Source organism: Microchirus variegatus (genome assembly GCF_963457635.1).
Source record: "Microchirus variegatus genome assembly, chromosome: 17".
Lineage (NCBI taxonomy): Eukaryota > Metazoa > Chordata > Actinopteri > Pleuronectiformes > Soleidae > Microchirus > Microchirus variegatus.
The window spans coordinates 14309388-14323630 of NC_139818.1; the positions used below are offsets into that span (position 1 = coordinate 14309388).

General features: G+C 39.8%; 2 protein-coding genes across 2 annotated transcripts; one reads left to right on the forward strand and one right to left on the reverse strand.

Annotated features, from left to right (window-relative positions):
- Positions 1-1014: 1014 nt before the first annotated feature.
- On the reverse strand, positions 1015-11069 carry sfxn2 (sideroflexin 2). Its single transcript, XM_083904316.1, has 13 exons — positions 11016-11069; positions 10420-10483; positions 7264-7501; positions 5922-6092; positions 5729-5827; positions 5067-5142; positions 4767-4852; positions 3841-3901; positions 3680-3746; positions 3430-3479; positions 3286-3335; positions 3128-3175; positions 1015-1580 (listed from the first exon to the last, which is right to left on the reverse strand). Exons 3-13 carry the CDS (start codon positions 7416-7418, stop codon positions 1481-1483), a joined length of 963 nt encoding a protein of 320 aa, XP_083760442.1. The 5' UTR covers positions 7419-7501; positions 10420-10483; positions 11016-11069; the 3' UTR covers positions 1015-1480.
- Positions 11070-11899: 830 nt separating this feature from the next.
- Positions 11900-13913, forward strand: arl3b (ADP ribosylation factor like GTPase 3b; the record flags this gene model as incomplete). The annotated part of the gene is made up of 6 exons (XM_083904031.1): positions 11900-11921; positions 12457-12600; positions 12963-13079; positions 13157-13207; positions 13579-13764; positions 13866-13913. The coding sequence occupies exons 1-6, from the start codon at positions 11919-11921 to the stop codon at positions 13911-13913; spliced, it is 549 nt and encodes a 182-aa protein (XP_083760157.1). The 5' UTR covers positions 11900-11918.
- Positions 13914-14243: the final 330 nt, after the last annotated feature.

Sequence of the window (14243 nt, forward strand, 5' to 3'; positions counted from 1 at the left end):
AAAAATACATTTTCCCATTCTGATTGCTGTAGTAGTTACCAATGGTAGGCAGCTACTTACTACAGGTGTTTTGTTGATATATGCCATTATTGTGAAATAGTATATAGACCTGACATATCAATAAATACAGGAATACATAAATAAATAAATGCATAAATAAATAAATGTAAAGCATTTATTTATTATAATTAAAGGTAACCTCTTTGCATTTAAATGTTTGATAGCGTGTTACACACATTAAGAATAAGTTTACTAAAATGACAGAAAACAAATGAAGTCTCAAACTCGTGTGAGTTAATCATAGAATCAAAGACATTATTCATAGTCAGACAGAAAATTAGAAATCAGAAATTAAAATAATAATAAAAAACAACATTAGTGGTGGTGAAGTGAGTTCATTTCTCATGTTTAACTTGTTGTTGTACGTTGTTTTAACTGCAAAGTGGTTGTAGTTTAATTTCACGTTACATGATGCCCAAACAAATGTGACATGTTTTTCTGTACATGAATGTGGTGTCAGTACTGACTATGTTAATTTGCACAGCACTTTCATCCACTGGTGCCGATCTCAGCTGACATAGGGCAAAAGGCAGGCTACACTCTGGACAGGTTGTCAGTCCATCACAGAGCCACATATAGAGACAAACAACCATCCACATCCATGTCTCAGAACTACAGTCAATCTGTAGTATCCAATTCACCTAATCCCCAAATCTGCATGTTTTTGGACTGTGGGAGGAAACTGGACAACATGGAGAAAACCACATGCACACACACACGAGGAGAACATGCAAAGTCCGGGTTACCTTCTTCTACTTTATAATGGGAAACACATTTGTGAACAGTTAATTGGACAACTCTGCAATTTGTAGTGCACTATAGAACAAGCAGAATAAAAACACTTCACAGCACTATATTCCAAATATCTATGTGAATTTATTCCAACTTATTCAAAGTTTATGCAAAAAAAACTATCATGCACACCAGCCTGAACAACTACCTTTGTTCTGGCAGAAGAGGGCAGTATCTTCTACCCCGCTTCACCTCTGCATAGAAGGATTTCTATGGCTCATTATTAGATCCAACATCACTTAAAATAATAAAAGAAAGAAAGTTCCAGCAGCGTTATGGTCATTATGTGGAAGGCACAGACTCTAAGAGACTCGTCAGGCCGAAGCATTTCTCAACAGACGAGTCACGCCGTGAAAGACAAACTGATCCGAGTGTGACTCAGTAATGTGTTGTTCCTGAGAAGAGATCATTTGGTTTGTCAACAGGAGACAAGGCTACAGAAATTAAGACCCCATAGGAGAAAAAAAGAGCAGAATCAGATACAGAGAAAGAAAGTCCCACAGAAAAGTATACATTCGATGTCAAAGCTAATCACCATCAAATGATCGAATAATAATTAGAACATAAACGTACAGCGTGTAACCGGTGTTGTGTGTCAAAGAGGTAACAGTTATCAGCACGTTCGGCCTCACAGGCCTTTGTTGAAGTAGACTTGTTGTACGCTGTCTCCATATTGTGACCTGATGGAGTCTCTGAGCTCCGGCTCCAGCTTTGACACGGCCATGGAGCTGTGAAAGAAAGACCGAGATGGACATGGACAGGTTAGAACAACTACTTTTTGTCCCCCCCAAAATGAATGCATTGCATCGGCTGATTTTCTACACTTTCATGACTTCTTTCTGGTCAGCACTGGAGCAGGGCTTTGGTTTAACCTCTGTTCAGTTCAGGTCTAAAATGCAACATAAACACCAGGATTTGCTATAATTAGAAGTTAAAACAGCAGCAAAAAGTTGATTTAACAGTCGTGTATGTGTTGTAGTACAGCAATTACGTATAGAAAAGGTTGGCCAGTGTGTTAAGAGGTGATACAGCCCACAGTCAGGCTTACTCACATCCGGGGTTTTTTTCCCCCTGTGTCTACACTGAAAACACAAAGCAGCCAGTGTGTTTTAAAATGTGTCAGCTCTCTCCAAAGACACTGCATTCCCACAGAAATGATCTGTGTTTGAAAGAAACCAAATGCAGCCTCGGTGTGGGGGTGTTGTTTTTAGTCGCCACTGACAGTGAGATGATGAAATATAAACCCGGGAAGTCGCGACCTCTGGCACTCCAATACACAGATGTTTAGACCACCAAGGCTGAAGTTTTCTCTCTCTTTTTTTTTTTGAGGATCACAAGGTAAGTGGAGATATATATCCCTCCGCTTCACTAAATAGAAATGTGAGCCTGGATATACAGTATCTGTTTTTGCAAGTGTCACTGCTCTGTGTTTTGTGTTTGAGCCTCACAACAAATATAGACTGTAAATAACAAGAGGCTGAAGCAGTCTAATCGTCTTGCTTGGTTTAGATGAAAGAATGTAAGGAATAACCACCAGAGGGCGACTCTGCTAGTAGTCAATGAGAAAATAAGCCTTTCTAATGTTTTAAAACACTTTTCTGAGGAGTTAATGGTCTCAGACACTAGTTTCGGGTCTTCTTCAATATAACTTGATATCAAATTTGTTCATTATGTTCCCATTTAGAGGGAAATGGATGATAAAACATGGCACTGTGGGCACAAATCCGAGAAGGAAAAAGCATTCTTCTTTCGAGCAGGTCAATTTTCAATACAATACAGCAACAAATGTGTCTTTTTAAGGTTGTTACATTAACTTTAGGTCAATATTGTTTTTAAGTGCCGTATCAGTGAGAAGAAATTAAGAACTAAAGACACCCCTGCTTAATTTTCTAGATTATTCAACTAAATAAAACCCATCTAAATCCATGAATAAACTCGGTCGGGAGGATTTTCGCTATTTGTGTGTTATTTGGTTGATTTTGAAGTGCGCCACTCAAACTAAAGTGGACTAAAATCATCCATTCATCCATCTTCTACTGCTTTATCCTCCACATGAGGGTCGCAGGGCCCCTGGTGCCAATCCCAGCTGACGTGGGGTGAAAGGCAACATCCATTCACATCAATTTGTCCAATCCCCAAATCTGCATGTTTTTGGACTGTGGGAGGACACTGGAGAACCCAGAGAAAACCCCACGTGCAGACGGGGAGAACATGCAACACATTCAAAGTGATTCAAATGCACAATGATGTTTGTAAGCAACAGTTTCATCATTACCATCTCTGAGGGAACAGGGAGCAGGCAGCTGGCACCATGAAGACTAAACTTGAAAGACAAAACGAAAAGAGCAAAAGTCAGGTTGTTTGTTTTTCCAACAATCAAATACTCCAAGGACATTCAACTTCCTGTGAACACCGTGACCTCGCTCTACTTACAACACGCCCACCATCATCACTTGAATTGGCCCGTGGAGAAATGTGATTCTCTGTGAAAAGGCAAGAGGACGACTTGATACCAGATGCACACAATTCATGTTGCAAACATTAACAGGCGGACGGGCGTGAAGACGGACATCTAACCTGCATGAACTTGTACTTTTCCAACCTCTGCATGATGATGGGGAGGACAACTGGCAGAAGACAGACAAAAAAAACATCAGGATGACGCAAACAATACAGCATTTTATTGTTTGTTTTCAGGTCTATTAGGTCTTATGTTTCTATATATTATTTATCTCTGATGTACAGCAGCTGTTGCTGTTTTCAAAAGTGCTTTATAAATATAAATAAAGTTGGACTGAATTGAAAACATCAAAATAATGAAACGTACTCATGCCCGGTGCAGCCATGGTGACCCGAGAGATGACAACCTGCGTGATGCCTTTTGCTGCCGCTTTCTTTAGGAGGACATAAAAAAGGGGTTTAAAGATCATTTCTACATTTTTAAGAATTTTAATTTATTTCAGACAGTGGGCTTTGAAGTGTGCTGACCGTAGAGTGGCCCAGTTTGTTCCCATTTTCATCCGTGACAGCGATGCCGTTCAGAATTTCCCTGGTAAAACAGAAAGAAAGCAGGAATGATGAAGGACATGAGTCAACATACTGGATGTATTTATATTTTTGACCACATGATGGTGCTAAAGGACCAACAAAGTCATTACAAAAGTTTCCTGAGGGGAACATGAATATCTGAACAAAATTTTATGATCAATACTTAATAGTCGTTGAGAGGTTTACTGGTCTCTATCAAGCCAGACTTTGAGCATGGAGTGGAGGAAAAGGCTGACGTGTACACATTTAACTAAGTGAATCAGTCACTTTCCACTTTTCTCAACTTTTACTTTTTTTTTTTTTTAAGTCAGCTGATGTTATCAGTTCAGTTGAGACCTTTATTGTCCCTCAAGGGGGATATTTGGTTTGCAGCTGTGGTTAAAAAAGACAAGACCGGACACAACAGATAAGGACACAGAATACTGCAAGCACCCTCACAAAATTCAGCCACAAGAAGTGTTTAAAAACTACCAGCAACATATGCATGATACAAATTGATACAGTGCTCCTTAAAGCGTCAGAGGATTTGGTTGAACTTGCTGCCTGTATCTCCAAACTGATGGGAGAGGAACACATTCCTACAATAAAGGTCAACATACCTTGCTTTTTCACTAATTGGCTGTTCTAATTTCTGTCATAGATGGCTGCTGTTTTCAAATTATCCTGCTGGTATACAGCAGCCATCTACGTCAATAGCAGACACCACTTTGACGAGCAAAACTAGCCGAGTGCTGCTTCAAATATGGATCTCGTGTCATATTTACAGGTCTTGAGCGCCTAACATCCCACACATACACAAACTGACACTGAATATGAAAAGGTAACTTAAAAAAAACAAAAAAAAAACGGACGACTGGTGAACTCACTGTTGCCTCATCATAGGAATATTAACACAGTTAGCTGAAGCCACCGCAGCAAAAGGAACCCAGCGAGCCACAAGAGGAGGCGCTTTCTGCAGGAGACGAGAAAAAACAAAAAACACCAACAGATACAGATGATGTTAAACATCATCCCTGGTCAACCACTTTTGATGTTACAGTAGGAAAAACACAGGCAATAAACATAGTAACAAATAGTTTCATTTGGTCACTTAAAATGTTCGTTGGAATATTATCAGTAAATTGAAAAACATCTATATATCAGAGGAAACAGTACAATGTTGGTACCTTTGTGTAGAGGTTGAGTCCGACGGCTGTTGCCAATGCTGTGCTGGTTGCTGTGATGTAGGCGACACCAATCTGCCTGAGACACAGTGACACGAAACATCATTGATGTAAACACTGAGCCAGTTGCATACAACAATGATTAGATATATACAAATCTATGCTGAATACATTATATATAATATATTAATATCATATATTATATATATATTGTTTTGCTGTGAAAATTGAGATTGAAAAAAAAGCAAGCTAAACCGTTCCCGAGTGCAGAATCATGACACTTATGCATTTTAAAAGCGCTGTGCGAAAGTATTTTCAGTTCTACACAATAGACGGTAAGCTAACAGACAAATCTGCCGTCTCACCTGAAAGCTTAGCCGTTAGCTCCACTCCAGTGAGACGGCAGAGGACGGATGAGAGGCGAACATTGCAACCTTAATAGTAACATTAAATAATGTTGCATTTGTGTGTGGGTGAGGGGGAATAGCCAATATCTTTGAAGAAATGTCTTGTGCTCACTATTTCTTTTAACTTGATTTTCAGAATAAGTGACAGCCCTAGTGAGACTGAGACATGCATGAGACGGCGTTAGTCCTCCACTCCAGATGGTGGGCTCGATTGAGGGCACTTGACCTAAATGTTAACAGAGTCTTACAAGATCTTACTTGGGAGTGATTGGAGAGGCAGCGTTACGGTTTGTGTAGTTCACCAGAGCGTTGAAGGACTGATTCACCCACTGCCAGAAGACCACAGCAGGAACTGTCCTAGAAACACATGGTTTAAAAAAAAAAAAACACCTTCCTCTGTGAAACTGTAATATGTGGTAAACTGCAGCTCATCCTGTTTACTCTTCGCTACCTGTAGAACTGCAGCATGAAGCCGGTGATGGCCATGCCTCCAGGAACCTGGAAGGACATGCGACCAAAGAGGTTCTGGCGATCTCCCGTGTCTGGGTGGAAGGCCGAGTCGTACAGCTTCTTCGCGTAGTGGAGCTGCTCCTCTGTAGTGCCTGGAGGGATGGAGCCTGCCCTAGAGAGCATCACACACACACACAGTGGAACTCTGTCACTACCTTAAGACGTGAGCAGACATTTTCATGCGATCAGCAAAGGCTCATTTATCATGTTGAAACTGCAGGATATGAGGACAAATGTTACAATGGGAAAGTCCACCATAAAACACAGTTTACAAACTCTGCACTAAGATCCTTCCTTATAGTATAATTGATGCGCTAAAAGCAGGTGTGTCAAATGGATTTTTAGTTTTAATGACCACAATAAAATCATTCATGAAAAAAAATGGGGAGGCTTTTATTATCAACTATGGCAGGAAGTAATGAAACAAGAGGGAGCAGCATGCACTTCCTGAATTGCGTTTCTGTGACATATTCCCTTATAAATGTAATTATAGAAACTCAGGACTATACCAGAATAGTGACAGGTCAGTGTTATGGTCACTAGGTGTACTTTAAATTTTTTTTTTTTTTTTTTTTTAAATAGTGTTTTCTCCATAATTTTGACATGGCAGCCAAATTTAAATATAACAACGCCCATGACTCTTTGGCACTGTCGCTGCGGAGAGACAAACTAAAATGGCACGAATATAAAATGCTTGGGAGTTCTGTTGTTAAATGTTAAAAACTCTTGTATTTTACCTCTTGACGAGAGGAAGACTGGGCTGATATTTACAGTTATTACAAATGCATATTCTTGTTCCCAGAAACTTGACATCCAAACGTTTTTTTGTTTGTTTCCGATGACCGGTTTCACATATTAGAGATTTACTTTATTTTCATTGAAAATACTGTATATAAATGTACTGCAGTGAAGAAATAGAATAGCTGGAGAGACATATCATTAGTGTAAGTTTATTATCATCTGTCATTTAACCATTATAGTTTATAATAAATAAAAGACAATCGACTAAATATATGGGCCAAACTCAGAATCATTTATCAGCCATTAGCTGCCCTAGCATTGTCAAATGTTTAAAGAAGGTGTCATCAATATCACATTCTTGATTAGCTGGAACCACAACTGTAGCCAATTTAACCCAAACCAGTGACCTGGTAACCTGCACGTAACCTGGGGACATAGCCATTCAACAGAAAAATAAAACAAATCCAGAAATGCAAATTAGGCATTTGTGGAAGTGTATTTTACGTTTTTTTTGTTTGTTCTGTTTTTAACACATTCCTCACCTGCAGCTTTCCACTAAAGCTTTGGCCTCGTCTAAGCGCGAGTCAGGTAAGACCGCCGTTCTCCAGTCGGTGAGGTTGAAGAAGTGTTTCAGTCGGCCCATAAACGTAGACTGATCCCATCGTGGTGCGTCGATGTCGAATGAGCTCAAAGCCATTTTGGTTGTTTAAAAAGAGAGTCCAAACAGGACAGTGGCCTCAGCTCGCTCTGCAGGTTAGCGAACAGCTACAGCCGAAAAACCTGCAGGAAGAAATGGAAGCGTTTAATGCCACGGATGATACAAGAGACCAACTGCCCCAGTTGCAAGTGAAGTCACAGTTAATTAATGAATTACAAGGATAGTTTAAGTTCATGGCCATCCTGTTAAATCCAGATTCAGTCAGATGCCTTTAACTTGTTGTCACTTTCAGTCAACATTTAACCTTTAATGTTTCCCATTTCATAAACAAAAAATGTATAAGCCAAGAAACTATGAGGTAAATGATCGTGTGATGTTGATCGCAAACAGTTGCAGTAGACCCATGTTAATGTAAACTGTTTGCCAACTTGTGCCCTTGGGTTCAAACCAAATATATCCCTGGACAAATATAATCTCTAATTTCTTGTAAAAAAAATAAAAAAAATCCATCAAGGACTAAACTTCTACTAGAAATCATTGACCACCTGCTGGCAAATGGTTCCACAGGTTATCATTTTGTGTTTTTGCAGCTGCAGCATTTTGTTTCATATTATCCAACTAGGGTAAGTATAAAGCTGCTGACGACTGCTCAAACACCTTCATTGTTCCTTTACTAATAATAATTATGTGCTGCAGTAAATGTGTGAATACAAATCACTCAGAGAGAGAGAGAGAGAAACCAGACCGTTTCCAGCCTGAAGCTTCTTGTGTTTCTTTGCTATACGCAAATGTGTTACTAGAGCTGAAACGATGAATCGATGAATCGATTATTAATCGATTACTAAATTAATCTGCAACTATTTTGATAATCAATAATCAGTTTGAAGCTTGATTAAAACAAGATTTCTGACTGTTTCAGCTTCTTAAATGTGAATATTTTCTTTGTTTCTTTGCTCCACATAACAAAGAAATCATTAAAACTGAATCATTTTGGTTTGTGGACAAAACAAGACATTCAAGAACATTGTCATTTCCAGGTTTGACAAACATTGATCAACATTTTTAACATTTTATGGACCAACCGATTCATCGATTAATCGAGAAAATAAACCATGATTAATTGATTACGAAAATAATCGTTAGTTGCAGCTCTATGTGTTACTACCTGTTTTTATACTGGTTTCATGTTGTCTTATGATGTTTTTATGGGTGGTGCATGTCTGTGTACGATGGAGTCGCACTATAACGCATTTTCTTACAATGACAATCTAATCTAATCATCTTTAAATACAGGGCTGCCGCGCGAAGGCTCAGCCTGGTTTGAACTGGATTGTTTCTGGAGCAGTTTGTTTAGAAAGTAGGGCAAAGGCCTTGCAGGACCCTGCATGGAACACAGAGCAAGTTCCAATATGTATGTATATGTACATGAAAACTGGAATTGACAGTGTGCACACAGTGAAGCTCCGTGTGAAGAAACTGGGTCCTTAGGTAACAAAGGGAATGCAGCATAGAATAACATGCATCTCTAATGATCATCTTCATGATCAGTTAGTTGACCCACAATTTTGAAACTTGATTGTTTAGCTCATTTGCCTTAACATGTATTGATATTTTTGCTTGTTAAATTTCTTTGAAGACCCAAGGGGTTTGGAAAACTGTTGATTTGTTCCTGATCTATTTCAGCACTGGAATACAACACATTTTAAAACACAGCAAAGAACAGAATTTAAAAAATCAAACAGGTTGACGTTTATATTTCAATTGAGAACTACATCGTGGAAACCATATTTAAAGAATGTGGATAATAGAAACAGATTTTATAAAGACTTAACAGAACTTGGTGTTTTCTCAATTTGACATATCGTGGTATTTTTTTTTTCCAAAAGTAGTGGTATGTTGCATCTATAAAGATATAGTTCATTCATCCAAAGTATTTATGGTGAGTAATAAACGAGTTTCTACACATTATGCCTGGGTGAAGTCCAGCAATGTAGTTTTATATACTCTATACTTTATATACTTCAACAACTGTTGGTTTAAATTGTGCACTTTGTAGATTCATGCTACAACAACAGTTGAAAGAACAGAATTCTGTTTTTGCTGGTGTCTGTTTGTGAGCAGCATGACCCAAAAAGATAAAACATTATTATGATAAAATTGCCTTGGAATGTGGGTTATGGTACCAAAATTTGTGGTAAAATGGATGTAGGATTTAAACAACAACAACAACAACAACAAACAGCTGTTAACCTTGCAAGATAGTGTATTGACACAGTGGGAAACTGCAGAGCCTTGGCAAAGGTTTCATCTTTCCAAGTACTTTCTAAGTAAAATAATGACACTATGATGACTCAGACAAAAGAGTTCCCCTCAGTCAAGTCTTTAATCGTCTTAGACTCACTGTTAGCTCCAGTATTGTTGGTAGTTAAAGCGCCAAATTCATACATTTATATACATGCATGTGTAAGGCACAGGCCACTTGACCTGCAGTAAATGTAGATTGTTTATCAGGATACTTTTGCTTGGACAAAAAAAAAGTTCATCATGAATTCTTTTTTAAAATCATTTTATCCCAATGTGGTGATGACCTATGTCATAGGTCCTATGGTGAAGACCGATACTGGTCAAAATCAATGGATCATATACGGGAGAGATGCAAATGTAAAGTCCGATACATAGCTTGAAATGGCACAAATGTTTTGTGCATGGTTTCAAAAATGACAGTATCAGACTGATATCAGTGTCGCCAGACGCAAGTTTGAGATATCGATATGGGACTCGGTAAAGTGGTATCTAAGGACACTTACTTCAACCTGCCACACCCTCATACCAAAACTACTTGGTGAGCAAAAACAATTGAAACAAGGAAATAATTACAATGACAAAGACTAGAGTTGAAAAATGAACTTCTGATTATTATTTTTAATTGATTTTTTGCAAAAATCCAGGGAGTAAGTGGATTTTTATATCGAGTAGTAGACCTTTAATAAGCAGATATTAAAATGTTCATGATTGTCTCATCTTACTGTGTACAGTTTACCTGAAAAAGCAACTGACAGGTGAGTGTCCTGGATTAATAAGCACAGTATTTGTTTCCCTGTGAGCTGTGGTGGAAAAGAAAGAAGAAAAAGAAGAGAACAGAGTACATGTTCAGCACAAGAACAACAATAACAGCAGTACTTGACAGCAGAAAACGACAGTATTTTACAGCAGAAAACGACAGTACTTTACAGCAGAAAACAACAGTTCTTTACATCAGAAAACAACAGTATTTTACAGCAGAAAACAACAGTACTTTACAGCAGAAAACAACAATATTTTACAGCAGCTTGACAAACTGGATCTGCAGGCCAGAGTTCACCCGCGAACATCTGCCTATATGTGGGGAAAACTTGCAACCGTGTGGACAACAGTTTCAGTGTGTTTTGTAAAAAATGTGTGGTGTGTTTCATGTAACATGAAACATGACATATGGAGGGACAGTGTGTAACTGCAGTGAAGGCATGCAGGGAATGATGCAACACACCAGTGAAGTTTACGAAACGACATGTGCCAAAAGCAGCAGATAGGAACAAACAGGAACCAAAGCACCGACACACGGAGACTGTGCAACTGTAACAAAACCACCAGTCTTACCTCAGTTTAGACGGTTCTGCTGCTGCACTCACACAGCGACTACCCTGCTCAGTCGAATCTGAGTCTGTAGTAAAAAAAATGTGCACGTGGCAGAACGTCCTCCAATCACAGACTGGGGTTGATCCCGACTAGCCTCTCCACCGGCCGGGTCTTGTGGTGATTTAACTAACATGCTGGCTCGTGTGTGAGCTCAAAGTTCGCCGAAATGGTTAGCTGCAAATAAATATATCAGTGGAACAGATTTATTGTAGCTTGAACTGGAACTTCACTGTCCACAGGCTGAAGCGTGGAGCCGGTGGAGCAGAGCTGGCCTACATTTAAAAGTGTTAGCACGCAGCTAACCGTGCACGAATACTTCAAGTCCTGTGGTCTAAATCGTAAATAAGAGAATATAAATGTGGGGGAAAAAATAGTTCACGTAAGAAACACCCGGCTCCATGTCACAAATGACAACAGAAATAAACGTTCAGTATCACTTAATGGAAAAAGAATGTATTAAATGACTAATACCAACACTGATTTAACCACTTGTTTACGAGTAATTGCATTTTACACATAAGAACATTCTATCAGTATACACCTTTTATGACAAAATTCACTAACAATGATACACAGGGACAAACGTCACTGTTTCTCTTTTGACAAGCCTACGTATGCTTTTCCCACAAGTTTTGCTTGAAAATTACAAACAAGACTGAGTATTTCGAAATGAACGGCTTATTTATGTGTTTTCTTTTGAGGTCACAGGGTGGCTTCAGAATAATGCGTGAGCTCTCCACGCTTAGACTGTCCCCCCAACATCCCGTGAACGCAGCACGAGAACGAGGTCTGTACGTAACGGTGCGTCTGACGTCATCCTCCTTAGTAACCCTCAGCGGTGTCTCCAAGAGAGAAGGCAACAAGATGGTGAGTCTAAATTATTCACATAATAAGCTGATAACTGCAAACACAGTTGTGAAAAAATGCCTGTTTTCGCATTAAACGTCGCTCACTCGCACCCGTCTCTGCTTGAATGTCGATATTTTAATCCACAACTGGCCGAAAAATGCGTGGAAGTGCTAAAGCTGCCTTGTTGCTGCGTTCACTCATCAGGGGAGATTAGCTTAGCACGTTAGCTGTATTTAGCTTCCATTTGTGTGCCATTTACTGAAATAACCAATGCTGCTTTAAAAAAACACACACAAAAAACAGGCGTAGCTGCAACAACAATGAAACAGATATAAGTGTGTTGTGTGTTTGCTCACGGGACCTGTTGTTGCCATTGGCACCGTTAGGAAACAGACACACTGTTCATCATTAAAATGTATTTTGAAGACGCGAACAGTTTCTACATGGCCTGTTCGCGAGGAGGAGCGTGCACTGGATGGGGCTTTTCTGCAGCTGTGTGATTCCTCTGTGAAAGGGGATATTTTCATCAACTCTTATAACCGGTGTGTGGCAGGGTTTGCTGTCCATCCTGCGCAAGCTGAAGAGCACACCGGACCAGGAGGTCAGGATACTGCTGCTGGGTCTGGACAACGGCGGGAAGACCACTCTACTCAAACAGTTAGCCTCCGAGGACATCAGCCACATCACCCCCACACAGGTCTGAACGAAAGGCTCTCAAATAAAGCATCAATTAATCATTGACTTTCCCAGGAAACTTCTCATGAAGTGCATTTGGATTGACCACCACCAGTTTCAGCTTTAGACAGAAAGGGCAAAGTGAGCATCAGCATTATCACCAAAATCATTGGGGATAATTTTGTAATAGGAGTCAATACAATACATTAATCTGAACATTAAAATTGTTGCCTAAAAGGTTTGCTCTGTACCTTAATCTGCTTGTAAACGCTATAAAACTAGGATGCAGGGTTTGCTTCTTAGCTTATTTATGAATCTGTGGAACCAGGAATTGCATCTGCTTCCTCTCTCTCTCTCTCTAATCCACTTTTGTCCTCTTTACAGGGATTCAACATTAAGAGCGTCCAGTCTCAGGGCTTTAAACTGAATGTGTGGGACATCGGGGGCCAAAGGAAGATCAGGCCTTACTGGAGGAACTACTTTGAGAACACTGATGTGTTGGTGAGTGAATTTTACAGGTGTTTTTCTGCAGTTTTAATTTACTGAACATGCTAACAGGGACATTTTGTCTGTTTCAGATTTATGTCATTGACAGCGCTGACCGAAAGAGGTTTGAGGAAACGGGTCAGGTATGTACGGATATGGTTTTATTTCAGTGTCCTCTATGCCTGTAGGGCTTATTTTCATAATCTGTTCAGCAGCATTTTAGTTTAAAGTCTTACTCTAGGCCACAGATATCAAATTATATCTGGTTTTCTCATCAGAAAATATCCTATCACGCTGTCCATGCCTGCAGTTTTAACGACTGAGCAAATGTTCCAGTAAAATATGCTCCTAGTGACACTATTTTGTAGCAGCACTGACACTACATTTCAAATTAAGAGCCTCCATCCCACAAAGTCTCACAGTTACACAGTCTTAACTTTGTTATTGTCTCCTCTCTGTCTGTAAGAGTGTATTTTCATGTATAACTGACTGTGTGTGTGTGTGTGTGTTTCAGGAGCTGGCTGAATTATTGGACGAAGAGAAGTTGAGCGGCGTCCCTGTTCTTATCTTTGCAAACAAACAGGATCTGCTCACAGCTGCCCCGGCCTCTGAGATCGCAGAGGGTCTCAATCTACACACCATCCGGGATCGCATGTGGCAGATCCAGTCCTGCTCCGCCCTCACTGGTGAGGGGATTCAGGTGAGTCGACCTATGTCTTAAAATTCTTGAATTACATTCTTTCTGTTTCTTGAGTCACTGTTTTCTCATTGTGTTGCTGTTTCTCTTAAATACATTTCCAGGAGGGAATGAATTGGGTCTGCAAGAGCGTCAACTCCAAGAAAAAATAGGTTTGCTTTTAGTCTTCTACTCTTAGGAGGAACAGCAGCAGCATACACTCACATACACTGACACAAAGCAACCTCCTGAGCCTTAGTACGATGGAATATACCTGTGAATGTAAACACACTACTAATCCAACATGGACTTGGAGTTTTTAACCCCCTGCATTCCTGTTTCGCCAATTTACTAATGTCATCACATCTTCCTACTCTGGCCTCTACAAAGAGGAGGGGCGCCATGCCAGGAAATCAACCGCCTCCTCTTCTCCTCGGTCTACCCACGTCACCGTCCGTTTCTCAGCCACCATCCACAGCCTGACTCAACCTCAAACATTCCCA